Source organism: Solanum stenotomum, chromosome 2 (assembly GCF_019186545.1).
Source record: "Solanum stenotomum isolate F172 chromosome 2, ASM1918654v1, whole genome shotgun sequence".
NCBI lineage: Eukaryota > Viridiplantae > Streptophyta > Magnoliopsida > Solanales > Solanaceae > Solanum > Solanum stenotomum.
In genome coordinates, this window is record NC_064283.1 from 1,247,794 (window position 1) to 1,270,397 (window position 22,604).

At 35.9% G+C, this 22,604-nt stretch overlaps 4 protein-coding genes across 11 annotated transcripts; 2 read left to right on the forward strand and 2 right to left on the reverse strand.

Moving 5' to 3' along the window:
* Position 1: 1 nt before the first annotated feature.
* On the reverse strand, positions 2–3,745 carry LOC125855193 (uncharacterized). The gene is made up of 5 exons (XM_049534878.1): positions 3,454–3,745; positions 3,218–3,329; positions 1,424–1,497; positions 716–1,288; positions 2–376 (listed from the first exon to the last, which is right to left on the reverse strand). Exons 1-5 carry the CDS (start codon positions 3,655–3,657, stop codon positions 263–265), a joined length of 1,077 nt encoding a protein of 358 aa, XP_049390835.1. The 5' UTR covers positions 3,658–3,745; the 3' UTR covers positions 2–262.
* A 2,708-nt stretch (positions 3,746–6,453) lies between these two features.
* On the forward strand, positions 6,454–11,161 carry LOC125854431 (probable alkaline/neutral invertase D). Of its 2 annotated transcripts, none has more exons than XM_049533974.1 (5): positions 6,454–6,820; positions 7,459–7,934; positions 8,719–9,150; positions 10,013–10,571; positions 10,731–11,161. In XM_049533974.1, the coding sequence occupies exons 2-5, from the start codon at positions 7,509–7,511 to the stop codon at positions 11,024–11,026; spliced, it is 1,713 nt and encodes a 570-aa protein (XP_049389931.1). In that variant the 5' UTR covers positions 6,454–6,820; positions 7,459–7,508; the 3' UTR covers positions 11,027–11,161. The 2 variants fall into 2 exon arrangements, with proteins under 2 accessions (XP_049389931.1, XP_049389932.1); XM_049533975.1 differs by having other exon boundaries at positions 6,754–6,841.
* A 405-nt stretch (positions 11,162–11,566) lies between these two features.
* Positions 11,567–16,144, reverse strand: LOC125856799 (mediator of RNA polymerase II transcription subunit 7a-like). 2 transcript variants are annotated; one of them, XM_049536429.1, is made up of 7 exons: positions 16,060–16,104; positions 13,882–14,262; positions 13,218–13,287; positions 12,508–12,674; positions 12,328–12,401; positions 11,888–11,960; positions 11,567–11,713 (listed from the first exon to the last, which is right to left on the reverse strand). In XM_049536429.1, exons 2-6 carry the CDS (start codon positions 14,014–14,016, stop codon positions 11,900–11,902), a joined length of 507 nt encoding a protein of 168 aa, XP_049392386.1. In that variant the 5' UTR covers positions 14,017–14,262; positions 16,060–16,104; the 3' UTR covers positions 11,567–11,713; positions 11,888–11,899. The 2 variants fall into 2 exon arrangements, with proteins under 2 accessions (XP_049392386.1, XP_049392385.1); XM_049536428.1 differs by having other exon boundaries at positions 11,567–11,960; positions 16,060–16,144.
* Positions 16,145–17,398: 1,254 nt separating this feature from the next.
* Positions 17,399–22,582, forward strand: LOC125855567 (uncharacterized). 6 transcript variants are annotated; one of them, XM_049535301.1, is made up of 12 exons: positions 17,399–17,533; positions 18,573–18,748; positions 18,837–18,894; positions 19,273–19,394; positions 19,529–19,736; positions 19,822–20,000; positions 20,076–20,130; positions 20,254–20,323; positions 20,400–20,490; positions 20,587–20,937; positions 21,006–21,197; positions 21,786–22,582. In XM_049535301.1, exons 2-12 carry the CDS (start codon positions 18,653–18,655, stop codon positions 22,215–22,217), a joined length of 1,854 nt encoding a protein of 617 aa, XP_049391258.1. In that variant the 5' UTR covers positions 17,399–17,533; positions 18,573–18,652; the 3' UTR covers positions 22,218–22,582. The 6 variants fall into 6 exon arrangements, with proteins under 6 accessions (XP_049391258.1, XP_049391259.1, XP_049391257.1 ...); XM_049535302.1 differs by lacking the exon at positions 17,399–17,533 and adding an exon at positions 18,230–18,244; XM_049535300.1 differs by lacking the exon at positions 17,399–17,533 and adding an exon at positions 18,311–18,424.
* The last annotated feature ends 22 nt before the right edge of the window (positions 22,583–22,604 follow it).

The following is a 22,604-nucleotide window of genomic DNA, read 5'->3' on the forward strand; positions in this document are numbered from 1 at the left end:
AATCAAATAACTGATCCTCATTTACTGATTAGTCAGACTCCAAGTTCAATGAAATCTCGCAACAAATTAGTTACAACTTACACAGACATCTCTCTAGTATACAATATCAAACATCTAGTACTGACTACAATTTACTGTCACATAGCTTGAAGAACCAAGATCCAAGGGTCAGTACAGATGATGATCAAGATCCAATAAATGAACGTATGTACCTAAAATTTATCATGTAATATAGATACAAGCCGAAGTTCTGGTGACGAGGTCATGTCACACAGGGAGATGACATTTTTAATTTAGGTACCTTAAATGAGGATGTGAAGAGATTTGGAGCACCCAAGATACTATTACCAGCTTTTCGTTTGGAACTTCTCTGTCCCTACAAAAACCAAATATCTATCAGCTTACATAACAGACCTATGTTGTTCGGATTTTCTAAAAATGCCACTATAATCGTGTTGGAGGATCAAAAACATGTCTGGCGGCATTTTTGAAGGATCTGAGCAACATATAGCATAAGCCATAACATATTTCTCTGACATACTGACATGCTCTTGAAATGAGATCAAATAATTGTGGAGGTGCATAACCAATTTACTTAACTACTAGGCGAGATACCTCAAAGAAGAACATTAACAACAACATTAACACGGACAAATTATGTAACAGGAAAAGGACAGCTGCAGAATAGTTTCTTCTAAAGTTAAGACAAGGGTACCTTTTCAAGGGCTTGTGAAGATTGTTTTTCTACTTTGATAGTTAGATACTTCTGATCTGTTCCACGGGACGTGCCTCCCAACTTCGAAGGTCCTGATCCAGTTGTGGAGCGACGCAGCACGGGAGTGACAGAGGCACTTCCACACTTCTTTAGCAACGCTAGTTCAGTAGAAAGTTTGGATATCTCTCCACTCTTAGTGACAGAGTCAGATTCCAATTTGGCCATTTGACTTCTCAATGTTGCAGTTGTATTATCCAATTGACTTCTTAATGTTGCAATTGTATTATCCTTACTAGCGTTGGACAATTGTAATTCCTCAATGTTCCTCGTAAATGCCTGTATTTTACCATTTGCATGCTCTAGCTCAGTACATTTTCTCCTCAATTGCTCAGTCATGTCGTGCTCCAGTTTGTTGAACTGGTTCCAAATAAAATCCTTTTCTGCCAAGAGGGCAGATATCTCAGAATTTTTCTCTGAAGTAAGCTTCTCATTTTCTGTTTTAAGCCTTCTCACCTCATCTTCCCAAGCCTTTTTTCTTGTCTCTGACTTTTCATTTGTTGCTGCCCTTGGTTCCTGTGGATCAAATGAATATTCATACATCTTATCTTCTAGTTTTTCAATGATTACTAGCGCAAATAATAAACTAAAAACTCAGAAAAGAAATGAGAAACGAAATTCATAAAAGAAAAGGCAATTGAAACAACATACATTTGGTTCAGAGCATTTCTGAGAGAGGTAGTCAAACCATTCTCTGAAGTCAGCCAGTTCACTATCTGCATTTTCTGCACATTTTAGGTGAAAAGTAAGTAAGTTCTCAAATTGCATGCTGGGATGAAATAACTTAAAATATCATGTCTATCGACTATCCTTGAACAATTAAGGTCTACTGATACCCTGGGATGGGGAGACATCTATCTTTCAAGAGTAAAAACATCTAAAATAGCCTCTTGCAATAAAAAATAGTTACTATAAATTTTTCTATTTTGCTTTTGGTTTCATTGGTCTTGAAAAAACCGATTAAAAAAGAAGACCGCTTAAGGGTCATTAGAAATTAAATTGGAACTGAATTGATAACTTTATACATAAAGAAGTGTGTTCAAGTGTGTATCGATATGTGGTTGCATAATTTTTTGATTAACACGCAGAACTCCATTCTTACTAATTTAAATGATCCACTTAGACAAGCTTGAAGATACGCGAAAAGAACGTTTAGTGTGCCCTGAGATGAGTTGCAAAGAGAAAATTTTAGAGTTGAAATGTGTACAAGTGAAAGTGAGTCAGTCCAAGAAAGTGAGTCAACTAGAGAAAACAAAAGAAGTAACATGCCCTTTTTCCAGTCTCAGATTGAGAATTCAACCATTCATGTCAAAGCCCCCACCCTAAGGTCTCTTCCCTTTAATTTTCTCCTTCCTTCCTTCCATCCCTCACTCCCTCACATGACAGGAAAAAAAAAACACGAATGAACGCCATAAAAGACCATAACTTCTCTGTCCTAGACTCCTTTTCCTTCTCTATATTATTTGGGTTAACGACTTAAAGCCATGGTTTGTAGAAGGAGAAAGTTAGCAAATAATCAGGGGATTGTATGCCATTCAGCTTTCTTGGGGACCTTTATAGACTTCAGCAAATTGAATGAAGTGCTGCGACGTACTTTATTTCAGTGCTGGGTTCATAAAAGTGTGTTGAAAGAATTTAACTTATCTAGCGGGAAATAGGGTGGACTGATAGAAGCCCTGACATGTAACTGTTTCTATTCCACTCCAACTTATATGACACATGCACCACTAGTCCTAACACATAACTGTTTCTATTCCCTCTCAATTTATATGACACGAGAACCACTAGTCCTCTAGGATTTCTAAGTTATTAAAAGAAAATAATAATCATTTTATGCAACTTTACTCAGAGTTGGGTTCGTAAAAGTTTATTGAGATAGCCATATTGAATAAGTAAAGAAATTGTATGTTCAAGCTCCACTATCAAATTGATTGTCTTAAACAGGCACCATAGTTTAGGCAGTGACACTGTACTTTGTGGTTAAAACCCAGCACAAACTAGAGGCAAAATAAGGCTCATAAAAGTTATCAAAGGCAGTAATCACGAAATTGCATCATTGTTATCAAGTACGGAAAAAAAAAAGGGCAACTTTAAAGTGAAAGTTACCATCTTTGAACTCTACATAGCTAGTGGCGCGGAGCCAGAACTTTTACTCAGGGAGTTCAAAGTACGAAGGAGTAAACACACAAAGAAGCCTAGGAGATTCAACATATGCTATATATGCATAAAAAATAATTCTAACACATTCGTGAAACCCCATGCTCCCACTGGGCTCCCCCCCTGTCCATCTCAATAAGAAATTTACTTCCTACCTGATTTTAAACTAAGTGAGTCAGGAAATAAAGATACGCAATTTGATCAAATTTCCATGATATCCTCCAATATCAGATAAACCAAACAAAGCTTAGGGCAAGGAAAAGTTTCTTTTTTTCAAATGTAACGCACCGAACTTTCTTTGGAACACGGCAACATCTCGTTGCTTCAAACCAACAACGAACTCCGATTTCGCAACCTCAAGCATGCGCTCCATCTCTTGAATTGTAAATTTTTTCCTCATCTGCAAACCCAATTTCCAAAAAAAAAAAAAATACCCCAATTATACCAAAAATCCCTAAAATTCCAACGAATCAAAACCCTAAGTAAAGTAAAAATGCAAAATTCAAGAAGAAAATCAAAGTAACCTCATAAATTTGTTCTTGAAATCTATCAATATCAGATACCCATCGATCATTCTGTAATTTTATCCGATCTTCAAGTATCATTCTCTCTTTTGCAAGGGATTCAAGCTGCGTCTGCTGTGATTTCAACATGTGAACTAAAGCGTTGAACACTTTGTTCCATTTTTCTCTATCCGAAGAACTTTTTGGTTTTCTGGACTTCGCCATTGCAGATTGAAGAATTTTTTAGAGTTTGAAAGAGAATGAGAGCGCAATGGAGCGTAGAACCGTTGAGTTTCGAAAATTTTCTCAACGGTCAAATACAGCACTCTTTATGATATCTGAAACGAACACAATTACAGCGTAGGAGTCAGAGGCTTGGGCCTGAACTTACGGTTTGGGCTTGGGCTTGCTTCCTTTTGCGCTGTTTGTATCATACACGAATCGTGATACAATATAGTCTGCAATCTAACTACGTTCCATATAATATGACTTCGTTATATTCAATCAAATTATTATATTTAATAACTCGTAAATCATATAAAATCATCATGATTTTAATTTTTTTAACTTGTGGTACTTTATTTGAACTTATTTCATTTTTTTTTAGTAACTTACCTTTATTTATTCGTTTTTACTCATAATACATCTTTCTATGATTTCAAAGTTATAAATGATATATTTTAAAGTCGTAACATGAAAATCATGACAAAGATATGGCTTCTTGTTACACTCAACACATATGTCATGTTAGGTTACTTGGAAATCATATCGAATTATTATGATTTCAAAACTATAAATACAAACGTCTGTGACATGTGAATAATGAGTAATAACAAACCTATTCAACTAACAACATGTTATATTATGCATATTAGATTAGTCACATATGTCATTCTCCTAGCCTGTAAACTCAATTGCACCTTCTTCTTCTTCTTTTCACAGCGCATGCAAAAATCAAAGATGAATAGTAATTTCTTACGAGGATATGCCGAGTAATTTCTAATCCGCTTATGCATAACACAAGATATTCTTATAATAATCATCACCTATAACAATATTTTACTAGTTATAAATTTATAATTGTCAAGTTTTCTTAAAAACTGACTTTTATATTATGTTATGTGATATGTTTTCTATTACATCATTTCACTATAGCAATTAAAAAGATATCCAAACAAATAATGTCATTGTAAAAAAAATTGATTATATATATAAGAAAATTTATAGCCGATCTCGATTCAGATAGAAAGAGAGATAATTAAAGACTAGTATATCAAAAGTCTTTACGTTTATTTAAGTCTTTTGTTTCCCACGATAATATATATTAAGTGAAACATGGGTACGTTGGTGTGGGGTAATATCTTTACAGGGTGGTCTAATTTGAAATAGATACATCAACATTATCTGTTGGCATCAAAAATAGGATTTGCATTACTTAACATTAATCTTTTACTAATTAATTAATATAACTTCATATTCAGGTAATAACACGTTGTAAAAATCAGCATCGCCGTCCAAATGACACCTAATTACACGTAGGATATATTAAGTCAGCTTTCACATCAATACAATTTTTCAACTAAGTTGGATTGGTCGCTTAAATAAATAATAAAGAAAATCAACTTGGTATAATTAATTAATTTTTGTACCATATATTTAAAGGAGGGAAGATTCATGCAAATCGAAGTAATGAAATGACTAAATTAATCTTATCGTTGAAAACAAAGCAAGAAGAATAACAACAAAAATAAATGGGACAAAGGAGTAGGTAGCAATATAAAGCATGGAAATAAGCACAAAAAATGAATAAAAATATCAAAATTAAACGAAAAAGAAAGTTACATGATTTTTCTATTTTAATATCTTATATTACGTAGATATTTAAATTATTTTTCATGTTTCTTTGTCTTGCTAGTTTTTAAAAGTTATAACTCTCTCTCACACGCAAAAGAATACCAAAATCATTTCATTAGAAAAAAAGGGCTAATTTATCTAGATTTTTAAAACGGAACGATTAACACATCTAATCGTTGAGATTACTAACATCAGTATCTATGAAGTTTAAGTCTGATTACTTAGAAACTACATAAAGAATGTTTTAAATTACATTCTAGTTAATCTCTTTAGTAGTAAATGTTTAAGAAAATTACCATCTAAGAAATTATCAATTAATTCTCCAACATTAATAATTGAGCTAATGGTAGAAACTAGAATTATCATTTTTTCGTGAATTTTTCACATTTCAACTATACGTTATTTATTTTATCTAAATTATCACCATATGTATATTAAAGCACTTTCCATCTATAATTATTCTATTTTCCAACCTCAACTATCATCATTGTTGAAGTAAGAAAAAAAAGGAACAAATGACTAATTTGTTCTTGACCATTATTTCTTACCCCTCAATCACAATTTATGTGAGGTAATTTGATTTGACATATAATTTACGAAGAAAAAAAAAACTTTTGAAACTTACTGTTTAAAATAAATTATTTATATTTATGTAATTGTAAGTCATTTCATTAAATTAAAACAAATAATTTAAAGTTAAAATTGTTACTCCCTCCGTCCCTATTTAGTTGTCCACTTTAGAAATGACACACATATTAAGGCAACAATGATTAGCATAGTGAAGTTACAATTTTGCCCTTATTAATTATGATTCCAAAATAAATTTATTCAAGATAACTAATCAATGTTGGGAGAAGTTTAAATGAGGGTATAATAGGAAAATTTTTTTTGTCCTTTCTTGATTTGTCAAAATGAACAAGTAAATAGGGACATCTAAAAGAGGAAATATGGACAAGTAAATAGGGACGGAGGGAGTACCAAATATAATAATGTCAGATTCTTTTTGAGACAGATCAGAATGGAAAGTGAGTAGTATAAATTGAGACAAAAAGAATTATAATTTCATCCTTTTTAAGAAAAAAACTAAAGGTAGTTTTAATGAAAACTTAATAGGTCGCGAGGATCTGGGATTAATCGTTATCACTAATCATACTTAAGATCGTAATAATCGTTCACAACAACAACAATAATTTCCTTAATCACTATTTACAATTACAACTAATCCATTTTCGGACAAAGTTTGGTCGGAGATTACCCCAGAACTGCTAATCGGATATTCCCAGACAATCCTACGTGTCAGTTACCATCCCATACGTCACAAGCACAAAATCTTACCGGTATATCCAGTCAACTTGTCTTTTGACCTTCATTTCCCGGTTAATTTTTTTCACACAGTTCCAACATACTGTATATAGTGAAAGACCCATTGTGTCCTGAAGTCTTTCTGGTAGTTCATGGTTGGTGCCTTCCTCGGAAACCTTAGATCTCACTGAAGTTCGCCGTAGCCGCCGCCGCCGCCGCCGATAGCTTTGAGGTTGTTATTACCAGCTCCTAGGTTATTTATTTTGTGTTCAAACTATGTTCCTTAATTTTTCATTTTTCCGTTTGTTTCGATGATATTAAGGTTTTTCTGCATTTGAGATTTTTCATTTTGTGGTGGTTTGAGTATTTTGCTAGATTGATCAAAATATGAGTTAAAAAGAAATAAGTAAATTGATAAAGGAAAAAGAAGATCTAACAGTAGTTTGACTTTGATTGTTTGATTAAGTTAATGATTATGAATAATTAATTAAAATTATGTATAATGAACTTGCTCTAATTTTGCTCAAGTTGACTTAAACCAAACTTACAGTGAATATTGCTTGTAAAGGAAAAAAAATGTTGATTTTCTGATCTGGTATATATTTCAATTTAATGTATTCCTAGTCTAAGAGGCATTAATTGCACTCTTTATTACAAGTTGATTGCATTCTTTATTATGTAAGTTCTCGTTCGATGTTGCTCGGACTCTCCAAAAATGTTGTTGCAGCCCAATGGATCCTCCAAAAGAGGATCCGACACACACTTGTTTGATGTTTTTGAAGAGTCTGAGCTATATAGCTTTGTGTTTACTAAGCTTTTGTTACATGGACGAATTTTTAAAAGTTTTCTTATTTCATTGGTGATATGCAGATCTTTGGATTCGATTTCTTATTGTCCAGGACTTTTGGAAGTATCGAAAGATGCCTAGCCCTGTGGATGTGTCTCAAAATGGGAATGCAAGACAAGCGGAAGCTGCTCCATCCTTGTTTGAAATCGAGGAAGATTTGGCCAGATTGCTGGAAAGGCCAAGACAGGTTAATATTGAAAGGAAGAGGTCGTTCGATGAAAGATCTTTCAGCGAAATGTCAATGACTCATTCACCGCCACGTCAGGTATACAAAAATTCGGAGAACTCTTCTCGTGTTTTTGACAATATGGTTGGAGTGTATTCACCAGGAAGGTGGTCCGGCATACACACACCCAGATCAACCTTCGGATATGAACCGCATCCTATAATAGGCGAAGCATGGGAAGCTTTGAGGCGTTCTATTGTTCACTTCCGAGATCAACCTGTGGGAACTATTGCTGCTATAGATAATTCTGCTGAGGAACTTAACTATGATCAGGTAAAATGCTTACTGTTCTAGTTCTTAGATGGACACAAGTTTGTCTTTATGTATTTTGTTGCGATTTAATATCCCGTGAAGCAGGTCAATCATGTGCTGCAATGGAACTTGATTTGACGGATGTCCTCTGAAAAGTTGTACTAGATGTTTCTTTACGTAATAAACAGAAAATGTTGAATTCCTATGTCCACACTATAGTTATCAGTGCAATTGATTGGTTTACGGTTGACTGATAAGATGAAGCCGGGGTATAGTTTGCAGGCCCAGCTATTTCAATGAATATGAGCTGAGCTTGACTGACAGAATTGTTCAAATAGTTTACACTTCATCAAAAATTGTTCAAATAGTTTACATAAAAACTTTCGTAGAACCAGTGTTGTCAAAGGCGCACTTAAGCCATGAAGTGGGACTCAAAATGTGTCGAGCGCTTTTTCTCGCTTAATGTGCGCTTCAGTGTCGTTAGCAAGGTTCTAAGACTACTTTTCATTGCCAATGAACCTCTTATGAAGAGGCGACACTAAGCAATTGATATTTCACTTTATCACAAAAAAAATAATCATTTTCTTTGTCCATATTTGTTATTCATGCTTATTTGCGCTTAAAGCCCCAATGAACCTTTGAGCGTTTTTGCTTCTGATCTAAAACCAGATTCTAGATATTCTCCAGTGGTAAAACCAGCTTACTGATGGGCCCAGCTTTCTGAAATCCTTTCATAGTCGTCGATCTCTATGTACATGACAACCATTCTGCTTGCAATTTGCAATGCTGACTTAAAATTTGCCAGGTTTTTGTCAGAGATTTTGTCCCCAGCGCTTTGGCATTCTTGATGAATGGTGAACCTGATATAGTGAAGAACTTTCTTTTGAAAACCTTGCGCCTCCAATCTCGGGAGAAGAAGATAGACCAGTTCAAGTTGGGGGATGGAGTTATGCCTGCAAGTTTTAAAGTATCTCATGATCCTGTTAGGAACTATGAGACTATAACTGCTGATTTCGGTGAAAGTGCTATTGGTAGAGTTGCCCCTGTTGATTCAGGGTTCTGGTGGATTATACTACTTCGTGCATACACAAAGTCTACAGGGGACACTTCTTTGGCTGAGATGCCAGAATGCCAAAGGGGTATAAGGCTGATTCTTGAATTATGTCTTTCTGAAGGATTTGATACATTCCCAACCCTGCTGTGTGCTGATGGATGCTCTATGATTGATCGCAGAATGGTCAGTCTGATGTACTACTACCCACTCTTTATCGTTTTTTAACTAGATCTGACTTATGGTCATGCCTTATATTCTGTTTATTACATGCTTGATTTTCTACTTAATATTACATGACGACAGTGATTTTTCAGTTCTTCTTATTCTTGATCTGAGATAGCTATCAACTGTTACTTCTAGAATGGTATAACTGATCGAATGCATATATATAATCTGTCAAGATTTGGTTAGCCCACATACTTATTACATGCTTGATTTTCTATTTCTTATTACATAATGACAGTGGTTCTGATTCTGACTTAGGTAAGTTAGGCTTCGAACAGGAGTTCTGCTGAGATGTCACATCCTTTGCTAGAAGTTAAGAAATAGGTAGTTGAGCTTTTTCTCGCTTTCCAGCGGGATTAGGCTTGGTGGGAGTCTGGTAGCAGTGTGTCTGTCATAGTATTAGTCGTATACACGTAGTTTCTTGCTTTTGATATCTGTTACCATCTGTTTTCTTAGTGTTTCAGTTACCGCTTGAGTTCGATGTGCTATGTAGTGCTTTCCTTATTAATTTACATGTTTTCTTCACTGCTGTATCTCCTTTTTCATAATTACTTTGATATGCTGCACTTTGAGCTGAGGGTCTTTCGGAAACAACCTCTCTACCTTCACGAGGTAGGGGTAAGGTCTGCGTATACTCTACCCTCCTCAGACTCCACTTGTGGGATTACACTGGATCAATAAGAAGACTGCTTCTTCTACTCTTTCTCATATTCATAATGAATTTTTGTACATCTTAAAATTCTCAATTATTTCAGTTCAACTTTCTTTAAAATATCCACTACTCACATGTTATAAGCACTTTGTTTCATATTGTTCCCAGGGTGTCTATGGTTATCCCATTGAAATACAAGCACTTTTCTTTATGGCCTTAAGATGTGCCTTGTTTCTCCTTAAACACGACGAAGAAAACAGAGAGTGTTGTGATGCAATAATTAAACGCCTTCATGCTTTGAGCTTTCACATGAGAAGTTACTATTGGCTCGACATAAAACAACTGAATGATATATACCGCTACAAAACGGAAGAGTACTCTCACACCGCAGTAAACAAGTTTAATGTGATGCCAGATTCCCTTCCGGAGTGGGTTTTTGATTTCATGCCAACTCGTGGTGGTTACTTCATCGGAAATGTTAGTCCTGCTCACATGGACTTCCGTTGGTTTTGTTTGGGTAACTGTATTTCAATCTTGTCATCTTTGGCTACACCTGAACAAGCTTCTGCCATAATGGATCTCGTTGAATCAAGATGGCAAGAGCTAGTTGGAGAAATGCCGCTGAAAATCTGTTATCCCGCTATGGAAGGTCATGAATGGAGAATTGTAACAGGATGCGATCCTAAAAACACTAGTTGGAGTTACCACAATGGTGGAACTTGGCCAGGTTATACTTTCTTCCTACTTATATAACACCAAAAGTACTTGAATCTTTTTAACAATAGTTTCCTATTTCATCTCACATCACGATGACCAATATATCTGTCTACTTTTTGGTAGCTTAATAAGTTTATGCTAACACTGCTTTGCGTGGTTTTGTGTCTAGTTCTTCTGTGGCTCCTTACTGCAGCAGCTATCAAGACTGGTCGACCCCAAATAGCACGACGGGCCATTGAACTAGCTGAATCGCGTTTACTAAAAGATAGCTGGCCAGAGTATTACGACGGAAAGCTTGGTCGATTTATCGGAAAGCAGGCCCGTAAGTTCCAGACATGGTCCATTGCTGGTTACTTGGTAGCTAGAATGATGCTGGAAGATCCATCTCATTTGGGTATGATATCACTTGAAGAAGATAAACAGATGAAGCCTACCATGAAAAGATCTGCTTCTTGGACTTGTTAATATCCTTGTACACAATTTTTCTTTCGAATGCCATGTTTTTTTTTCTTTTTCTTTTTTGCAATTCGTAAACATTCTCTTTTAGTTTGTCGCAAAAATGTTGAATTTTCTATGAATTGGCTACGAGATTGTACACTTACCTCGTTTTTTCCAGTTAATCTGGTTTTCGTCTAAGGGTGTATGTGGAATGCCAATAGATGTGTGATGTTAGCTGATCTACTGGGTTATGTCACAGGAATAAAAAATTGCAAGCCTTCCCTTGAGCTCCCACCGTTTCGCTCCCTTGGTGAATCCTCAACCTTAGGACTGAGGCATAGTAATTGTTGTTGTTGTTTAGGATACTGTGCGTCTGCTGATCAACACTGCTTTCTACTGTAGTCTATGTACACTTTTCTTTTTCAAACGGTCGACCTTGCGCCACAATCCTTTTAAATATTTGCTCAACAACATCTGCGAAGACGCCTATTCAAATTCCAAGGTTGATTCATGTTGATGTTAGAAGAGCTATTCACACCGCCCAGCAACAAAAGATGAGGAAGATCACATGTTCAATAGTAGTGATGAGACTACTTTTTAAGAAATAAAAATAATATCAGAATAGTTACATGTTTGATGGATCACCTAAATCTTTTTACACACCCTTAATCGAACCATACATAAACACATGTGTATTGCCTCAATGACTGAAACGTCAAATTTTTGGCACTGGATTGTGACATATCACTGGCCACATAAAAGCATTGTCACTGTATAAAGAAATTTTCACATTAGGACTGAATGATTTCTATACTGTAATTTCAAAGCATTCTGGACACTCTAATTGTCAAGAAACTCGTCAAGTTTACTCTGCCAGCTGTGTAAAGTTTAAAGAGCATGCTACTGTCCCTCAAGGGTACCAAGTGCCTCCTTTAGAAGCTTCTGAGCTTCTTCCCTTCTCCTATACAAGCAAATAGAAACCAACATCATGACTTAAATCATAGTAACCACGATAAAAAGATAGATAAAGAATTGAACAGTCTGCCTCAACTCCAACAACTTGTGAATTTATGCACATTATTAGAGTAACGGTAAATACATCTCTCTTTTCATTTTGAGAGGTAGTTTGATACACTAATTACATATATAATCTGTATAATTGAAAGTGACTGAAGCAGCTTAAAGGGAAACTGAATTCTTTCACTTGCAACTGTTTGTTGCAGCACACTATGAACTCATTTAAAAAACTCACGAGTTTTCATCTAAATCTAATGAAGGAAGAAGCTAAATATATATATGATAAAAAGAACATGCAAACCACATCATACCGCTTGATATCCTCTATTGCTTGTTTACGTCGTTGTATCTGAAGTTCTAGAATATGGATAAGTGTGGCTCGAGCCTGTAAAAGAAAGAAACAAAGGTAAATGATAATTGAGATCATCTATCTTCTATAGCCATGCTCAGACCCAGAAATATTTGGACATTCAGATTCACCAATTGATCACCTGGTGAGGACGCAGAGAATTGAGTAGGTGGTGCAAGTTCTTGAATATCAGAGATATCTCTTCCACTCTCCTGGCATATTGTGAAGGGCGCTCTACAAGAACATCAGCAAGCTCCAATATATGTAGCTGCAATTCTCTGTTAAGTGCTCTTAGTTCTTTCTTGAAATCTGTAACATGAATCAGCAGAATAAGAATGAATATTTTTTTCTGAGAAGCAACAAAATAGCACCTAAATTTATCTCTGGAAGCATCCCATATGCAGCAGCATCCAATAAAGGGGACATCATGGTACATCCTTTCAACTATGGAATTGATTCTGCAATTAACTTTTGCAATCATAGGATACTTGATTGCTATCTTTTGTCTAAGACTTTGGATAACCTAAAGGGCTCAAACTTTATAACTATTTCCCTATTCTTTATTCTGGTCAGTGGTCACTGGCTTGGGGAAAAGAGAACAGAAATGATTGGACATATAGATTAACCTTGTAGAGGATATTTACTTGGAACTTACGATAAGGAAACAAAAACGAGTGTCATGTTCCATGCAGATTCATATCGAAAATGCAGGATGATATATAAGGTACAAATGTGTTGTATGTGTATCCACATTCTTATATTCTTTTAACCATAAATGTTCAAAAAAGAAATGCATGTTACATATCACAGTAGGAACAAATACGGCTTTTTGAGAATAGCTGCAAACATTACCAACATTAGGCCCTTTTGGGTATAATTGACGCACGCCCTGCTCTTCCAAGTTTGGGAGTACATCATCAGTCTGCGCATACCGCAATGGCAAAAACAATAATGAGCAAACTTGTACATAGTCATCTAATACAAACCACAACGAACAGCTTAATTTCAGCAATACAACTGACAAACAAAATTCACGAAAGACAAGCACACAGAGGAGTGACTAGAAAAAATACTCTTGATGCATTGCAGTTCAAGATAACATAAGATAAAGGTGAGAACGTTAACGGAAACCTCATTCATATTTCAGAATAGATAAAATCTAAATCATTGCCAATTGAATATCTCACTGAACCTCATCTTAGCATCAGACATTTCCCCCTCTACTCTTTTGTATTTTTTTTAAGTGCACATTGAATCAACTCCATACCTTTACCCCATAAGCAATATAAAGTATATCAAAGTGATGAAATTGAGAATATGATTCAATCTTTAAAGTAAAAACCAAATCTTTCGAGGTAAAGAGGTACCCAGAAACTTGAATGGGCCTCAAATACACCTTATACATTCATACATCGACATTAAGCACAAGTAAGCAATTGGGTATCATGACTTTTCACCCCTTCCCATTTGGGAGTGGATTTCAAAAGGGTGTAGAGGAATGGATGAGAGACTTTACAGTGTAGTTGCTACCAAAGAGGACATAGGTGCCCTCAATTGGAGGGGGAGGTTCCGGAGCAGACTTGGGGTCTTGAAGATAGTCCTTGTACAGCCTGTAAAACGGAGGAGGTGGTGGGTATGTCGCTGTCGACATCTGATTTCACAAAAACAATGTTCTTATCTTCTCTGTCCCAATAATAGTTACATTAAGATGAGCCAAAGGGCAGTTTCGAGGTTTTTTAAACCAAAAAAGGTGACTTCTCTCGGCGTTGAGTCAACACTTGGACAAGAAATATCAGACCTCTGCACTCGCTCTGCAATAGTGTATTGTCGACGGGAGCACCTTAAACCAATTTGTAGTTTGGTCCAAATATAAGCTACAATTTTGGGCTTATATCAGCTGCAGTACATAAAAAGCAACAATTTCAAAAGTCAGAGGGGTCAAAGTATCAAAACAAGTTTATAATATACAATCTGAAGAAAGGAGAATTAAATGCTAAGTTGCTCGGACTCGGGTGCGGGTGTCCAATGCGGGTGTGGATCCAGAGATTGGATCCTTTGTGATCTAATTTTTCAGATTCAGGGATATGGATCTATGAATGGATACGGGTGCAGGGATTCGCCTAAAAATAATTAAAATATCTAAAAATAAAGTTATAAAACCAATATTATGTGGAGAACTTGAGGAGAATCTTGGAAGGAGATGGAAGGAAAAGGAAAGACATATAAATTTCTATATAAAAGGTATTCCATTTTCTTCAATTTCACCTTACCTTTTGTATTGATTACAGAAATCATTAAAACTGTCAAGACATTCCCCATAGATTTTGGTCAAAGTACCCAAAATCGGTTGACCAAATCGGACACAGATCCCACCATGTCGTGTCGATACGGAGTGAAGAATCCGAGCAACTTAGACTAAATGTCTACTTAAACTAGAAGAATGTTCATTCAAGTACCACAGAAGATACCCATGTCACATGTGTAACTGTCATTAGTGTTAAGTGACTGCTCAGTTTTGTCATGATACTTGTCTTTTGGTGCATCAGAATTCACCATGATTTTAAGCAATTCACGTTTTTTGTTTCGAAGATTTCTCATGGAAAGGCTATTTCACTGTTCAATGAATAAATGGTAACTGTGCAATTGCAATATTGGCGGTCACAGGAGTTAGAAAGGTAGGGATAGGTAAAAAAAGAACTAGGGGGAGGTGATTAGAATTTAGACCATACATGGCACAACTTCAACTTACTAGGGATATGACCTATATAGGAAGGTTTCAAGGTCGAGGACTAGGGTAGAAGGCTAGTAAGTAGCAGAGTGTTGTAGCACTTCATGTGGGAGAGGAAGGTCTGTGCCCTCCCCAGACCCCACTATGGGAACACACTCAATATGTTGTTGTAATACCATATGCACTAGAAACAAATCTACAACAACAAAATACCCAAAGGTAGAGAGCACGCAAACCTTACCCCTACCTCAGAGGTAGAGAGGTCGTTTCCGGTAGACCCTCGGCTCAAAGAAAAACAGTCCAAAACAGAACCAAAAACGAATCTAACTAAATTATATGCCCTACAATAGTATCTGTCATGCATAAAATCCAAATTGTAGTCAAAAGTGCCACATAACTCATGTCACATGTGCAATTATCATTATTTTCTTGTAAAGAGAAGATACTCAAACTTTCTTCTTACGTGCCCAGGGACAAATAAACAGAAAAATAAGTTAGGCTAGCTTCGAATTTAGTTCCAGGTGAAGCAAATCAAAAACTTACAAGCTGAATGAACTTTTCATAGCTCAAACACCTTCCTTCTATCTCAAAGTACAGCTATATAGAACCTAAAGATCCACGAAAACAATCAGCAGCAGAAACCTATTTAACCTAACAAGTAACCATCGACATCTGATTTTTATGCAATGGTTCATTCAAAAATCAATTGACTCATAAATATCTAATTAACCTAAGAACATTGAGTTCAAAAACTTCAAATACAGAGAAATGATAATAATAATAATAATAATAATAATAATAATAATAATAATAATAATCCAAATCACGTCTTCAACTAGCATAAATCACGCTTCGAACTAGTATGGATTCAATTATGGCGTGTATAGTTCAGTTCTTTTCAAGTTGAAAATTCAACTTCCAATTGTTCCTTTTGGAAAAAAAATTAGACACAATCATGGAACTCACCTGAAAACGAAGAAGACGTGCGAGCAGCGACAGCCGGCGGCAGAGACTGTCAGTGAACGGGACTTAATTTGGATCCTAAAGGCCTAAACAATACATTCACTAAAGAGTAAAGAGTCAAAGGGCTAAGTTTTGGGCTGAAGTATTGGGCCTATACGTATATCCAGATCAGTTATCCTAACCCAAAACTCATGTTAAAAGTTATTTTTTCTTTTTTAGAAAAAAAAGTGAGTTTCTTAGGAGCATAAAATGCAAAGAGTTTATCCTCCGGTGCTCGGTAGTCGGTACTCACATTGGAGACTGGAGGATCCACCCCGAAAATTCGTACATTTCAGGATAAAGCATTTTCTAACAGAGGCGACTTCGTGTCTAGGGAAACTCAAATCTGGACCTCTAGTTAAGAATGAAGGGTACTTATCACTCCAGGCACAACCCTAGTTAATAGTAAAAAAGACTAACTATTGTTCCCACTTGAGTAAAAAAAACATATATTAATCCGAGACATTATTTATGATTTTTTTTTTATAAAAAAAACTAAGATTATTTGGTATGCTATTCAATTTTACTTCATTGTTATTTTAATCGATCAATATCTAAGATCTAGGTTGGTGCATATTTTGACTATATAACTAAGCTTTTAGTTCATTTGTATTGTCCACATACTAAACCCAACTCACTTAAAGCTCTTAAATTTCATAATAAAACTTTACATAACAATCACGTCAATCAATCTATTTTAAATTTAAAAATCATATTAAAAATTCTCGATTCAAAACTTAAAAATTTACAACAAGATCCATAATTTCAAGAAAGCTCACGAAGAAGTTACTATTATTTAATAGCTTCAAAAGCATATAAGTCATTCATTACACATTCACAAAGAGATAAGATAACTTAATCAAATCTTTCTTTATATTGAATGTTATTGAATACATTCTAAATTCAAATGGAAGGGTATCTTCGTCATTTGATATCGTGAACGAAGGTTAGAATAGTCATTTTCACAGTCCCTTTCAACCGAATTGCTCTCAACTTCACGCATCATTCATGAAGCACTCCCTTTTCACCCAGCGCCAGAGAATCAAAATCATTACCCTACGTGGGGCCCAACCTAAAAGTATTTATAATGATTATTAAATCGCCGTAGTACTACATAATGAATCGCCGATTAATTCGAACATGTACACGCTGGCATTTTGGGTAAGAAATATATTTGCCACGTAGACGACACGTGGGACTCGGGCACTTTTGATCCAACGGCTGCGAAAATCCCGTTTGTATGGTCCGTAGATATTGCGACGACGTAATAATTAAAAATATTCCTTTTAAAACGCAAAAGAAAGAGAGAAAACAGAGTATGTAACTGATCGTTTTTGTGTGAAATCTTCAGAGAATCGGGTAATCAAAAACCGAAAGCTTCGGTTTTTCCGTTTGTTAAGCAGAAATATTCTCAGATATCTAAATCGTTACTATTTGGGTAAATCAAAATTTTTTCTTTTTTTTGTTTGTTGGTTTGTTTGTTCTTGTTCAGTTATGAGTTGTTGCAACAGATTGTAAGCTGGATTATTTTTTTCATGATTCTCTGTTGTTTTTCATGGAAATGAGTGAGTTTTTTGTTTTCTGCATTTTGAATTTTTGCTTTTTCGATCTGAAAGAGTGATGAGATTCTGTTTTTTCTGAAGAAACTGCGCATTTGATCCGTGTAATCTGATTTGTTAATCTGTTTTAATGGGGTTTTGTTGATGAATAGAGATGGTACTGTAATTTCTCTACATGGGGTTGATTATTATTTTTTTAGTACTTTGCGTGTGTGTTGTCTTTCTCTTTCTCTCTCTTTTTTTCTTTTTCGGGTTGATGAGTACGAGTGTGACAGACTCACAGTGAGAGAGCGGCTTTATTATGTGAAGAAGAACCCGATTCGTTGTACATAAAGGACCAAATTCACTTTTCTTCTTCCTTTTTTAACCATTCTCAGAGTTTTTTTAATGTCAGTACTGTAAAACCCAAAAGCCTTTAATGTTTCTGTTTCGGGTTTTTTTAGATTCACTACCAAAAGTTCTGAAATTTTGGAGGTTTTTGTTTGTATAAATTGTTTGATGATTAGAGAATTGATTGTAGCTGGGTCTGGGAAAAAAAATTGTTTTCAATTCAATTTTGTTGCAGTTTTTCCAGAAATGGACAAGAATCGGTAATGCTTAAGTGTGAAAGTGAATTTTATTGTTTGGTCTTCGTATTAAAATCAAACGGTTACTAAACAACAAAACCCATCAATGCGTCTATTGTCTGTTTCTGCAAATATATTCTTATTCTTATTCATCTGTATATGTGGATTTTGGTGTTTGCGAGGCTGAGAAACGCGTGTCGTCTTGTATTCCTCCTTTTCTCCTCTCTTTTGTTCTTTTTTGGTTATCTGTTACAGCTCTTTATCCTTCTTTTTGTTTTGATTTTACTTGTGATTTCTGTTTTTCACACAAAATTCTCTGATAATATTTCTGGGTTTTGCTTTGGATGCTTAGATTGTAAGGGAGGAAATGAAATAATTGCGAAGAAAGTGGAAGAGGGGAAATTTAGTGGTGCTGGTGAAGTCTAATCCAGTATGAACAACATTGAAATGGGTTGTTCAAGGTCTGATGATAACGATGAGATTCATCCCAATGTTTCTGTTCGGAAGCGATTTAAGTTTCCCAAAAAGGTTTGATATTTTAGCTCAATTAAGTATACTGGAAAACATTGTAAATAGGAATTGGTCTGTTTATTTATTAGCCCTTTTGGATTTGCAGTTTTTTGATGAGTGTAATGGAGTAGATCATGCTTCTGTTCCTCGGAAAGTTCGTTCAGGTTTGTATTTTATGGTGAATTGAATTTGGAAATTACTGACTTGCTTATGTTTGTTATCTTATTTGGAATAGTTATGTTTTAGTTGGAGCCCAGTGCTTGGGAGTGGGTCACTTATTGCTTTATTTTGTAAATTATAGTAAATTCCTTTTCACCTTTTCTTTCTTTTTAAGCATGAGAAGATTCTGTATGTTTCTTCATCTTCTTTCGCTTTTTATACCTTTGGAATCATTAAAAAGTACTTAATCTGCAATTTGGGTGATTGTACTGGCCAAGTTTCTGATTTTACTCTCTTATTAGGTGAAATGGTTCTTGTTTGAGTTAAACTTTGGACTTCCAATTGATCATAAGTTGTTTACTTGGATCCTTTTCCCCTTGTAGTTATCAAGAAGAGAATTCGCAAGCTCATCTCTCCACCTTTGCCGATTTCCAAAAAGGCAAATCGCATGTCAGATGGAGCTGAAACACTAAGGAAATATGGCAACAAGTCTAAGCTTAATTTGGTTAGTGACTTGTAAATTTTGCAGCTTTTTCCTTTTACTAGTTCTTTTTGCCTCTGTGGTTCCTCTATCAAACAATTGAATGGTATGCAGTTCAATGGAAAATTTCCGTTTATGATAATGAGATTTAAATGCAGACTCATTGTGGTTCAAGTCGGTGTATAAAGGAGGAGCTTGATGGTCCAATCACCAAAGATGAAGAGGAAGTGGCAGAAACCTTGTATGCTTTGGCTGGTATGATCCCAGACGTTGACACCTTGAGCGAAAGCAAAATAAATAGTCAACTTCCGGAAGTGAAATCTTTGGACTTACCGGAACCTGAGGCTTCTGTTATTGCAAGTGGAGGTCTCCTTGTTAGTTCTTTGTTTCTATGTTGGTCTCTTCCATAATTGGTCATTTGCCGAACTAATGTATTTCATAAATGGTGTAGTTGTAACAACAGAGCAGGACATAAGGACAAACAGCTCCCAATTCAGTGCTGAAGCTTTGAAGCAGTTTCCAGACATAGCTGTTTCTGCTGGAGAAGCTGCCAAATCAAAATCATTTCATGATGCTTCCCCATGTGATACATTCATCAACACAGAGCAGCTCGAAATTTCATCGCAACAAGTAAGTTTCATTTGGACATCTATACTCTTTGGTTAATACGTGACATAAATGCTGATCTTACTGTTCTGTATTCAGGTTGTTGCTTATCAAGCCAACCAACAAAACACACACAAGGAGAAGAGGAATAATGGTATAACTATTGCCTGCAAGTTTCAAATTTTCTGATGACTGGTTGTAATATATCAGAGACGGTGTCATCCAAATCATGTGCATTTTATATCTACATTAACAGAAATGTTGTTTTGGTGATCAGGTTCATTGTTGTGGCCAGGCTTGTCTGCAGCAGGGTCATCTTGTTCCGACATACTTGATTCTTCACCACAGTAAGTTCCCATTTCTTACTGCACTCTTTCTTGCCTACAAATATTGTTTGGTTTCTCATGCACTGAGTAATGATAGGTTTCCAATTGGCAAATTTCCTGTCTGGATTGGAAGCACTGGCTCTGATCTTCAAGCTCAAACTACAAAATCTTGTCTCCCAACCATGAAGGTGTTTTAGCACTTCAATATGGCTTTCAGTTACTCTCATGTACTTTGTTCCATTCTGAACAATTATGTGGAACACTCATTTGATTTGATTATGCAGGATTCTCAAGTTCCACTTGATTTGAGGAAGTCATTTAAGAGGTGTGCTGCTCATGTTTATATAAGTCGGCTGACTAAAGGCATACAGACTTCGATGAGAGGTGACACAGTCTCCTCACATCCTTCTCAGTCTTCATCACCTGATGGAGTGAAGCAAGAGCCTCCTATAATTCAGAACAGCCCAACTGTAAAGGTGAATGATATGCATGGAATTGTTTCTACTGGGAACGTTGCCTCTACTGCTGAGAAGAATCCAACTGAAGTTAGAAATGCAATCCTTTTGCACCAAAGACTCCTCCAAGATCAGCAACAGGCTTCTACTACATCTGGGTTCAATTCTTTAGCAAAGCAGGTTAGTTATCTTCACTAATGTGTGATATCCTTCATCCATACACGATAATAATCCACTTTCTTTCGCAGAACGCAGATTTCCTTTCATTGGCAGCTGAAAGTTATGTGATCAAAGGCACTAATGGTGCTACTATTGCTGGTCATAACCTTGAAATGCCTGTAACCTCACAGAAACATCCCGCCCTGCATTTCTTGCTTCCCCAGAATGGTTATTCATCTGCACCTTATCGTTACAATCCTGCAACAGCAGCAACTCAGCAGGTGACTTCTAATTAAAATTACTTTGCTGCATTTGAAACATAACTAGTTTGTCAGATTCTCAGTTTTGTGACTTAATAATTGTTAAGATACTGAATATTCTTTGAATTGAATTCAACTTCTGAAATACTGTTTTTTACAGAACACAAGTAAATAGATTATTTTACCCCTCTTATGTGTAGTATCAGGATGAGAACAGCGTAGGTACATGCTGAAATCTTGACCTTTGGGGATGGAACAAGTAAAACAAAAACAACATAATGCCAGTCATGGTTCCTGCTGCAGTTATTAGGGACTATAATACATGAGCCTATTTAAGACACCTGCCCACACATACATATCTATGTATTTATATGCAAAGCATGTGTTAGATAACACTATTCTGCTTCCAACATAGATCTCCCAGAACCATAGCTCATTCTGATCCCCTTCTCCTTTTTTGGAATGTTCGAGAAGTGTTTATAGTAAAATTTGGTCATCTATTGCATTTTACTGGGCCGCACATTCATAAAATGATTCAGGAATAAGTTTGTGGTGGGACTACTAATAAATACATTGTTTAGAAGATTAAGGCAATTCTTTTGTGGCTAGTTGCAGGTTCTGCTGCCTCCATATCTTGGAGGTGCGTCATTTTGTCCGTCAAGAGAAGCTACTATGGCCTTACCAAGACAAATGTCGCAGCAGAATGAACTACAAAATGCCCATTTCGCTGCTCAGTACAAGTTTGGTGGAGGCTCTACCTCACAAATGCGAGACTGGCAAAATGCAGGGCGACCAATGCCTATCTTTGTGCCTTCTCAAGCTCAATTGGCAGCTTCTTCTTCCTCCATGGAAGCACTTTCTTCCAAGTATGTTCCACCCTTGTTGAACGAGCAGGAGCTAATGTCCATTTCTACTTCACGAGCTACTTCAAGGATCAGAGGACAATATTACAGTTTCCCTTCTGGCTTGGAAGGAAGCGGAAATGGACTCTACCCCAATAGTGTCCCTTCATTGCAGCTTCTTTGCAATGATCGTCGTTAATACTGAGAGTCATGGCACCATGCCGCCATCTCCAAAGATCAGACCGGACCTCCTGCAAATCATAATTGATTTATTCTTTTCTTTGCTTATGCATGAGAGTAGGTGTTCATTCTGTTCATGAATATAAGGAACACAAAAGAAGGGAGGATATAGTAAATTTCGTGTTCCTCATTAGATGTTTTTGGCTTTACTTATTCTGTTTCAGTTTCAATTAATTATAGAGAAACAACTTTAGAAATGGTTGTTGGTTTTCGCCTAGATGGATTCCGTGGAAAGAAAGTTTATCTGTGTCTGAGAAGGTTATTGACTTGGAAGACATGTAGTAGTATACACAAGAAGAATGGCAATGAAAAAATTTGCTGCTGCTTTAAATTTCTTTCAGCAATT

Coding starts and splice junctions, on each gene's coding strand:
- LOC125854431 (XM_049533974.1), top strand. CDS start 7,509: ATGCCTAGCCCTGTGGATGTGTCTCAAAATGGGAATGCAAGACAAGCG. Junction 7,935..8,718: donor AGGAACTTAACTATGATCAG/GTAAAATGCTTA, acceptor AAAATTTGCCAG/GTTTTTGTCAGAGATTTTGT. Junction 10,572..10,730: donor CAATGGTGGAACTTGGCCAG/GTTATACTTTCT, acceptor TTTTGTGTCTAG/TTCTTCTGTGGCTCCTTACT.
- LOC125855567 (XM_049535301.1), top strand. CDS start 18,653: ATGAACAACATTGAAATGGGTTGTTCAAGGTCTGATGATAACGATGAG. Junction 20,131..20,253: donor CAAGGAGAAGAGGAATAATG/GTATAACTATTG, acceptor TTTGGTGATCAG/GTTCATTGTTGTGGCCAGGC. Junction 21,198..21,785: donor CAACAGCAGCAACTCAGCAG/GTGACTTCTAAT, acceptor TTTTGTGGCTAG/TTGCAGGTTCTGCTGCCTCC.
- LOC125856799 (XM_049536428.1), bottom strand. CDS start 14,016: ATGTCGACAGCGACATACCCACCACCTCCTCCGTTTTACAGGCTGTAC. Junction 13,288..13,881: donor TCTTTGGTAGCAACTACACT/GTAAAGTCTCTC, acceptor CGGTATGCGCAG/ACTGATGATGTACTCCCAAA. Junction 12,402..12,507: donor ATTCTCTGCGTCCTCACCAG/GTGATCAATTGG, acceptor TTTCTTTTACAG/GCTCGAGCCACACTTATCCA.
- LOC125855193 (XM_049534878.1), bottom strand. CDS start 3,657: ATGGCGAAGTCCAGAAAACCAAAAAGTTCTTCGGATAGAGAAAAATGG. Junction 1,289..1,423: donor AGAAATGCTCTGAACCAAAT/GTATGTTGTTTC, acceptor TTTGATCCACAG/GAACCAAGGGCAGCAACAAA. Junction 377..715: donor CTTCACAAGCCCTTGAAAAG/GTACCCTTGTCT, acceptor TGGTTTTTGTAG/GGACAGAGAAGTTCCAAACG.